The sequence below is a fragment of the Panthera uncia genome, chromosome D2 (assembly GCF_023721935.1).
Source record: "Panthera uncia isolate 11264 chromosome D2, Puncia_PCG_1.0, whole genome shotgun sequence".
Taxonomy (NCBI): Eukaryota; Metazoa; Chordata; class Mammalia; order Carnivora; family Felidae; genus Panthera; species Panthera uncia.
This window is the reverse complement of record NC_064818.1, coordinates 58,673,081-58,682,302: the sequence shown is the minus strand read 5'-3', so window position 1 is coordinate 58,682,302 and position 9,222 is coordinate 58,673,081. Positions and strand designations below refer to the sequence as shown.

The window sequence follows — 9,222 nt, the reverse complement described above, 5'->3', positions numbered from 1 at the left end:
GGTTGCCATAAGTTAGGGAGGGAGCCAAGCACCCTCCCTTTCCCATGAGAATCTTTATTTGCCCCAACTGAGGGGTGGGCATGGGGTGTTAAATAAGAACTAGAATAGGTAGGGATGCTGTACAGAGGGGCCCAGGGAGGGGAGCTGGTGGGTGGGCAGCAGTTCAGTGCACCTGAGGCTGGGGGTGCCCGTGGCAGAGCCCTCCTGGTGGCTCAGGGGGTGAGCCCAGCTTCTCTGTCTCCTGTTCCACCGACTGGCTCCCGTATGCACTGTCCTCTTTCACCTCTGCTAGTCGAGTGTGCACGGGGAAGGGGATAGGGAACAGTCAAGGTCTCAGGCCTCCCCCTGTCCAGGCCCAGACCAGCCTACCAGGTGGGACCCCTTTACCTGTGCTGGGCAGCTTGTCTCGGGCCTCAGGGCCCCTCAGCAGCTTCACTCCTTCCTCCAGGCCCATTTCAGATAGGGCATCCAGCAGGCCCGCCAAGTCCCCACCAGCCAGCTGGGGAGAAGGAAGAGGCATGAGTCTGAGTGTGGGGGCAGGAGCCCTGGGGCCAAGGGAGAATCTGGGATCTGAGACTGGGGGAAGGAAGCCAGGCATGCAGCAAGGGATGGGGACCAACTGACCTTGTAACTGCGCAGGAGGCTGCCGCTGGGTGAAGCTGTCTTCCGATATGTATCCACCAGACTGCGCAGCCCCAGCCGTTCTGCCAGCTCTGCCCAGCTGCCCTGGGCTCCTGGCCCATCTAGCAGATGCTCCAGGTTCTGTAGGACTGTATCCTCAAGGGGCAGCTCTGGCCCTGATGGGAACATAGAGACGTGTCTGGTACGCCCAGAGATGGGCTCAGGCAGACACTTCTTTCTCAAGGTAATCTGATAGACAAGGCGGACAGAGTACTAGGGCAGTGGGTGGCAACAGGAATGGAGCAAGGGACACCCACCCCCCCCACCCCCGGCTCCTTCAGAGGTCCTGAAGAAGAGCCCTCTGTGAGCAGGGGTCTGAAATCTGGCAGTGGGTGAAGATATCTCACCTGCAGGGCTGGGAGGGGTCAGGGGGGGTGCTGTGGTGTCCTGAGCAGCATTTAGCAGCAAGGTCTTCACCTGGGGAGACAGCCTCAGCTTGATGACCTCCCACCCCAGTCCTCAAGCCCAGGTGCCAGTCATTTGGGCCCCAGCCCTAAGCCCAGGTGCTCCATTCCCTGGTGCTTCTAGTTCTGGGCTAGCCTCACCTTGGTGCTGCGAGTGAGGTCAAGAGGTGTGTGGCCCCGGAAGCTGCCTCGGGTGTCCCTCTCAGGTCCCTCAGAATCTGAGTCACTACCAGAGGTGGGGGGCGAAGGCAGTGGGCACAGGGGCTCCTCATTCTCTGCGTGGATGTCAGCACCTGAGGAGGGAGGTAGTCGTGGGGAGGTACAGTGAGAGCCCACATTAAGAACTGCCAAGTGGGGGGACTGGTAGGCACCCCTTTTCCTCCCCTCAGCCCTGTTCATATGTCCCAAGGATGAGGCTCACCAGCCTTTAGAAGGAGACGGGTGAGGGTGGGAGATCCCAGTCCAGCTGCCAGGTGTAGGGGTGTGTTTCCCGCAAAGGTGCGGGCATTCACATTGGCACGGAGCTGTGGGGTTCAAGGGAGTGATTGATGGCACCACTCACTGGCCGCCTCTCCCCCTGCATCTTCACTGTCCTTGGTTCCTCCACAACCCTTGGCCCCACCCCTTCAGCAATCCTCAGTCCCACCTTGGTAACCAGATGTGTGACCAACCCCAGCTCCTCCATCTCTGTGGCTAAATGCAGGGCTGTTCGGCCCCCCTGCCGCTCTGCAGCCTCCACTTCAGCCCCACCGTCCACCAGCAGATCCAGGCACTCGGGGCTTCGGGCACGGACCGCCAGGTGTACTGGGTACAGGCCTAGGAACATAGATACTTCGCCTACAGCTGTGACCCCATCGTGGCCCCTGACACCTCACGCTCACTCTAGGCACTCACCAGGTACCCTCCCTGGTCCCCACACCTTTGCCCCCCGGTCCACATGAGGTGATGAACTCACCCTCAAAGTCTGGCATGTGCAACAGCTGGGGAACAGCGGGAACCCCACTGCGCAGAAGGACGCGCAGCAGTTCAGGGGCACTGGCACCAGCCCGGAGCGCTAGGTGCACTGCGGAGTCTCCATGCCGATCCAGTAGTGCCGGGTCTGCGCCCACCTGCAGCAGGAAGCTCACCACGCCTGTCTGCCCAGTGATCACCGCCAGGTGCAGCGGCGTCTGGAAAGGCAGGCAGAGTAAGCCAGGCCCACCCCTGGCCTAGGCCCACCCCTGGCCTAGGCCCACGTGCCTTCCAACCCCTGCCCCTCACCGATCGGTGCCCCTCACCTGGTGCAAGTGATTGGTGAGGTTGACAACACCAAGGTGCCGGGCGTGGTAGATGACATGGGCTATCTGCTCGATGACACTGGTCTGCCCGTGGATGATGGCTAGGTGCAGCGGCCTGAGGGTTGGGGAGTGAGACTCTGGCCTAGCGAGCCCAGCCACTCAGAGCACCCTCTAGCTCCAAAACCCCACCGCCTCCATAATCTCCGTGCCTAGGGCTTCTGGAGCCCAGACGTCTCCAAGGACATCGCTGCCTCTGAACTTAATCCTCCCGAGCACCTTGTGCAGTATATAAGTACTATCATCTTGCTCTTTTAACAGTCAACAAAACCGAAAGGTGGAGAGATCAAGCACCTTGAGCAAAACTAGTACATAATGAAGCCGGACTTGGAACCAGGTCTGTCCGACTCCACGGCTCTGGCTCTTTGCAGGGTCCTTTCCCGCCCCGTACCCCGACCTACCGTCGAGCTCCAAGTCCCGGACCCCCCTCCCACCCCCCTACCAAGGGAGCCCGGGTCGCTCTCCCTCCCTTCCCCCACCTACGTGTCTCCGTTCTCGTCTTGAGCTGTCAGCAGGTGGCGCTGTCCCGCCAGCAGCGCCCGCGCGTCCGCCGTGACGCCGTAGTCGAGCAGGGCTCGGGCGCTGCGCTGCGCCAGGCCGAAGAGGCGTGCGTTGTACTCCCGGGCTGGGGGCAACAGGGACGTGGGCGCGGGCTCGGTCCCCACCCGAAGCGTCCCGACCGCCCGGATTTTAGGGGCCGTACCTCGCTGCAGCAGGTCCGGGGTCAGCGGTTCGCGCTGGGGGGTCAGAGGGGACGCGCTCGGCTCTGCTGCTTCCTCCCCGGCATCCACGCCAGGCGCCTCGGCGGCCATCTGCGCCCCGCCCCCGCCTCCCGGGTAGCAGCCCATCGGGGCCGAGCCGGACGGGTAGGGGCTATAGGCCAAGGAGGAGGGGAAAAAGCCGAGGCTGCCACCTGTGGATATAGGCCGGGCTGTGGGTATAAGGCACCATCCAGGACTCTCCCCGATTTTTTACCCCACAACTTCTCTCCCCCTTACCCCTCCCTCCTCCATCCCCCTTCCCGCCACCAGCACACACCCCCCCCCCTCACCTCCTCCTCCAGCTCCTCCATAACCTCCGGCTGAGCCCCCAGAGCCTCCACCCATGTGGGAGCCACCCCCGAAGTGCTGGGAGAAGGTGGGCAAGGCTTTCCTTCGCTTCCGCTGCACCTCTTCCTTGTCTGGGGCCAGAGGGAAAGGAGATGTTAAAACCCCAACTCCTGCACCAAGCCTCAAGAACTCTGTCCCCAGTAAGGTCATGGCCCTCCCTCCAAAAGCCCTCAGGCTAGCTTCTAGGACCACCTCTTCCCGGGCCCTTCTCCACTCCTGACTTGACTCATGGGTCCCCTGATCTAGTCTGGGGACACTCCAGCCCAGCCCCCATCTTAATTCCAGCTCCACCTTCCACCAGAGGGTAATAGGTGAACTGTTTGGAGTCCGAGACATCCCCCCCACGCTTGCGTTTCAGTTGCAGGAACACGGTTACAGGACGCTCAATCTTCATCTTGTGATAGGGTGGTGTCCGGAACACAATGGCATACTGGCAAGGGGCATAAGGAGGGCATAAGGTGTCATTGAGGCCTTGGTCTAGTTCAGCCCCCAGCCCTGGCCCTGGCCCTAGGGTACCTGTTTATGAACATCTGTGGGAGAGAAATCCCCAAAGGCCTGCCATCCATTCTCATCATCCTCGTAGAACCGAACCTCAATGTCATCTATAAGGGAAATTGAAGCTTGGCCACACCTCCTAGTAGAATCTCCAGGGCCTTTTATCCTAGAGCTGCCCTGGCTCCCCATCTTGATACCCAGCATCCCTAAGTCCCAGCCTGGGGTCCAGTCTCACCTTTCTGCACCTTGTCACAAAGCAGATAAACTTCATCTCCACCCCGCACAGAGCCAGCTGTCTTGTCCATTCGAGAAATCTTCAGGTTTGAGGCCCCAGGAGACTCTGTGGGGGTGGGATATCAATTACTTGAGCTGACATAATAGTCATGGCCCCATTTATGGAGCCAAGTGTTTTGCATTATTATTTGAACAACCCTAAGAGGTACAGAAACTACTAGTATCTTCATTTACCCAAGATGGAAGCCATACTCAGGGGAAATGACTTACTCAAGATCACTCAGCTCATATGTGGTGGGTCAAGTTGAAACTCAGGCTGGACTCCACAGCCTGAAATTGCCCCCCATGCTTCCTCTGGCACCTAGCCCTGGCACCCCAGATGGTCAGGATACTCACTGCTGTCGTGGATGGGCTGGGAAATGACCGGCTTCAGGGGCAGGGAGAAGGAGCCATCACTGGCTCGAAGGAAGGCAGAGAAGCGCAGCCTCACAATGCTCAGGTCCATCACCTTCTTCAGCTCCTTAGCCTCCTGCTCCAGCTCCCGCCGCTCGGCCTCTGTGCGGTGGATGTACACGTGACCCTGGCACTCCTCCTTCTCCATTCCTTCCATGACCACCTCCCATGACTCCCTCTCTCCCTACAAGTGCCCCCCCCCCCTCAATACCCGTAAGGCCCTGGGGCCTGGAGCGGAGTCGCTGCCTCTGAAGTTTCTGTATCATAATCTCCATCATGTTCTTCTTGGTCACATGCAGGACGCCCAGGTTGTTAAATCTGAGTGGGGGAGTGGGAGTCAGAGCTTAGCAGGCATTTCCTTCCTGAAGCACCCTCCCCACTGCCAGGGCTCAGCTCAGCCCTACTTCCTCCAGGAAGCTTTCCTGGTTTTTACTTGGGACCTTGGGTTCTGGGGCCAACCTAAGTCTCTCCCCTTGGTCAGATGCTAAGCTCATAGAAGTGGGCTGGGGCCTAGGACAGGTGGGCCTAGGACGGAGGGGCACCTACTGGGCAGTCATGTCCTTGGGCCCCACAGACACGGCGCAGACCCCCAGCTCCGAGCATTGCTTGCCCACCAGGCTGTGGGCATGAGCACGAGGCGGGTCACTGTGCGTTACCAGGTCCACCTCGATCTTGGCTGGTCCCTCGTAGTTACAGATCTGGGGGAGGTGAGGGCTGTCAGTGATGTCCCTGAACACACTATCCACTAGCCCACCCTCCAGCACCATCCTAACTCACCTTGACTGTGGGATAAGTCTTCCGGCCCTTCTCACTGGAGGCACCTGGCAATCCTCCATGGGAGGGGCCTTCACAGCCATATCGAAATCGGAAGCCACGCTGAAGGTCCCAGGGCAGATTGATATTGTGACCAGGAGAGACCCCCACCCCCCCTAGCCAGCCACGCTCCCAGCCAGCAGTGACCATAATCATTGGCAGCGTCTCTCCTGAACCACAACACAACCATTGTGATTAGCAGCAGCCAACCATCCCAACCTGAAGCGTCCTCTGGTCAGTGACCCTCCCCATGGCCACCCAACTACAACTACCCCACTTGTCCCCAAGGCTGAAGTCATCCCACACCATCCCTTCCATTCACTCACCTGTTTAGGCTGCTCCACTATTACCAGGTAGGGGCCATCAGCTGGGGAGAGAGGGGCCTTGTTGAGCCAGGATTTCTGAGCCCATTCCCAAGGCAGAGGGCACATGCTCCTCCCTCCCGCTCTCTCTAGGACATGGGAAGGTTAGGAACTTACTAACCTGTCTCTGGGGCTGGCTCCTTGGGCTCCACAATGGACGGGTCGAATTTGAAATCATCGTATTCAATCATGCCATCCAGACCCTGGTTTGGAGACAGACTGGGGTGGCAACTGATTCTGAGCCACCCCAGAGCCCTCCACTTCCCAGCCCTGAGTAACCACTCCCTTTCCTCCCAAGGCCGTTAAAAAAGCTCCTAGTAGAAGCAGTTTGCAGATAGACAGACTGACTGACAGGCAGGTTGAGATAATGAGAGGGCACTACAGGTGTAGGGAAGCAGAGAGGACTCCGACAGACAGGCAGACAAAGCAGACAGACATGGGGGTAGCCGGCTGGCTTCAGGGCCAGGTGTGACTCACTGGGTCGTAGCAACTTTCCATGTCTCTGGGCTAGGCCCGGCTCTGTCTGGTGGCTCCGGCCGGGTTCTGTTTCCCAGAGTTTCAGGCGTCCGCCTTAGGGGGGGAGGGGGGAGGGACTGGCGGGGGGGGGGGAGAGACAGATCGGGGCGGGGGGGGGGGGGGCAAGGGGAGCCCAGATTTGGGGGAGGGTCTGATCTCTTCCAGCCACCCGTCCGGGTGTGGCGGGCGAGATCCGGTGGAGAACGAGATCCGGAGCTGGGCTGGGTTGGGCCGGGGAAGCGGCAGGAAAGTTAGAACAGCTTAGGAAAGTCCCGAAAATACCAGAGGGAGGCGGGGCCGGAGGGGGGCGGGCCTGGAAATGACGCCACTAGCCACGCCCCCGAGGCGGGAGGGGCACGAAGTCTTTGCTGGCCGGCTAGCTCTGGTAGCCTCTCTTCGGGCAGAGGGGCAACCAGACCCAGGGAAGCGTCCTCGGGTGTTGGTCCCCACCCCCTCGTGTCAGGGCGGGCTCCCGGGACTGGAGGGTCTTTCTAGGCCGGAGGACGCTCTTAGGCCGAGGCCAGGCCCGCCTCCCGCCCCCTTCGCCTCCCCCGTCCTGGAGCAACCTTGGGATTTTCTACCCCGAGAGAGGCCACGGCTGATTCACCCGGGGGCTTTTGTGGGGACATTCCTGCTGTAGGAAGGCCTCCTTTCCGAAGGCCTGTAGGCGGGGGCTCTTCCCAGTGGGGGGCCCCTGGGTTCTGCCCCAAGAACGGACTCTGGGCCCGCTGGGCGGGGGAACGAAAGGTGTCTGTTTCTTGAGATGGGGTCTTCTGTTACCTCTCCCCAAAACGTCAACAGCCATTGGATTCCCGCACCACACCTGCTCTGGGTGCCCACGCCCCCTGCCCCGGTCCCGTATCCGTGCATGATACTGGTGTGTGTCTCTACCACACGTACAGAGTGTGTGTTGTCCCATGTGCTTGCGTGCATGTTGTGTGTGCGTAGTGTCAATATGCATGTGCAAGTGAGCATGGCTGTGTACAGGTGAGCGTCCTTAAAATTCTCATTGTGGAGGCGTCTAAGCTTGTCTTGATATATAAGAGCACAGGTGAACATATTTGAGTTTGTGCGTGAAAAGTATGGGTCCAGGCACCTGTGCACGGGTGAGCAAGTTTGCGTGTGCATATGTGCATTCTGAATGGACAATGCTGTGCACTCGCCAGCACACGCGTAGGTGCACGTATGGCTCCGCGTGTTTTTTTATACAGGATGTCGATGGGTATCCATGTGTCTTGTTTGTGTGCGTACTGTGTGTGTGTGTGTGTGTGTGTGTGTGTGCGTGCGTGTGTGCGTGCGCGCGCGCGCGCGCGCGCGTGCATAAGCCGCTCTCCAGCCCTGGGACTCGGTCAGTTAAAGGCCCTCCTTCCGCCCTTCGCCGTGTCCTAGCCACTCACCGCGGCGGCGGATCCGATTCCGGCTTCTCTCCCGGCCCGACCCACCTTGGACGGGTAGCGTCACCTCTCCACAGCCACTGAGGCTCCAACCGGGAAAGCCCCTTTTCCACCCCCGGGAGGGGGGAATTCCCGTGACGTTCCCGTGCGTCACGCCCCGTGCCCTTTTTCATTGGCTGAAAGTTTAACTCCGGACTCGTGCAGCCAATCATGAGCGACTCAGGCGCGCCCCTTAGAGGGGAACTATTAGCTGCGCCCCGGGAGCCTGGAGCGAGGTTGACCGTCAGCTAAAGCGCGAGCTCTGGCTTGGGGACCTGCTGAGGCTGGATTCTCTGACCAAGAAGCATCCTCCGGCCAAGGGCCCTGGCTCCGGTCTCCTCACCCACCCTGCCTGTCCCAGACGGTTGACAGTCCCCGCTGCTACTTGGTTTATCTGCTGGACCTAATGCTTGGTCACCTCTGAAGCCGGGGAACCCCAGGGGGAAGCTGGCGGGCCCCAGCCCTCCGGTCCGCCCGGAGCGGGGCCCCACTGACGGGAAGAGTTAGGGGAAAAGGAAATTGATCTTGCAGTCGGTCCCGGGGCGCCATCTGGCGGTCCTTGTGAAGCCTCAAGGAGACTCCATAATCCTTTTTCTTGCTCAGTCTCTCTTACTCAGCCTCCCCCCCTGAAGAGACCATCTGAACCTAAATCTTATTCTATAAATGCCCGGGTCACAGAGGGCCAGATTTTCAGATCTGAGCTCCAGAGTTCTGGGCAGAATGAAGAAAAAGAGGTGTTTATCTGGGAGACTCAGGTCTTGCTCATCCATCACGGAGATTTGTAATATTAGAATTGAAAAGGCATCCAGGGGCGTCTGGGTGGCTCAGGCGGTTAAGCGAAGGGACTCTTGATTTCGCCTCATGATCTCACGGTAGTGAGATCCAGCCCCACGGTTGGGCTCTGCGCTGGGCATGGAGGCTGCCTAACATTCTCTCCCTCTGCCCCTCCGCCCCCAAAAAAGAAAGAAAAAAAAGTTTTTTGAAATGGCATCCAAAATCCTAATAGTTCAAACTTCCTCCAATGTAGGAAATTTCCTTTTATATAGCTCCCAACTGTGTTTGAACACTTTCAGTGGCAGCAAGATCAGTACAGGATTACCTAAAGTAGGGACTCTGAGGCTGAAGATCTGTGACTGGTAGAGTTTCCCTTTAGGGGGTCCATGAGCAATCTCCTCTCCATTCCTGGAGTAGTCCTCCCTTAGGCTCATGACCTTAGGCTCATGGTAGAACACTGATTTTTTTTTTTTTTATGTTTATTTATTTTTGAGAGAGAGTGTGAGTGGGGGAGGAGCAGAGAGAGAGAGGGGGGCAGAGGATCCGAAGCAGGCCCAGCGCTGATAGAAGCAAGCTGATGCTCTGCTCCAGCTCCACAAACGTGAGATCATGAC

General features: G+C 59.0%; 1 protein-coding gene across 2 annotated transcripts; it reads right to left on the bottom strand.

The window, feature by feature from the left end:
• Positions 1–2: 2 nt before the first annotated feature.
• Positions 3–7,891, bottom strand: NFKB2 (nuclear factor kappa B subunit 2). 2 transcript variants are annotated; one of them, XM_049645630.1, is made up of 23 exons: positions 7,799–7,891; positions 6,363–6,478; positions 6,007–6,088; positions 5,850–5,890; positions 5,488–5,586; positions 5,257–5,408; positions 4,922–5,028; positions 4,654–4,812; positions 4,259–4,363; positions 4,045–4,130; positions 3,820–3,958; positions 3,471–3,599; positions 3,123–3,332; positions 2,903–3,044; positions 2,363–2,477; positions 2,041–2,254; positions 1,732–1,901; positions 1,507–1,609; positions 1,227–1,378; positions 1,029–1,098; positions 625–797; positions 388–499; positions 3–285 (listed from the first exon to the last, which is right to left on the bottom strand). In XM_049645630.1, the coding sequence occupies exons 2-23, from the start codon at positions 6,381–6,383 to the stop codon at positions 164–166; spliced, it is 2,703 nt and encodes a 900-aa protein (XP_049501587.1). In that variant the 5' UTR covers positions 6,384–6,478; positions 7,799–7,891; the 3' UTR covers positions 3–163. The 2 variants fall into 2 exon arrangements, with proteins under 2 accessions (XP_049501587.1, XP_049501588.1); XM_049645631.1 differs by lacking the exon at positions 7,799–7,891 and having other exon boundaries at positions 6,363–6,693.
• Positions 7,892–9,222: the final 1,331 nt, after the last annotated feature.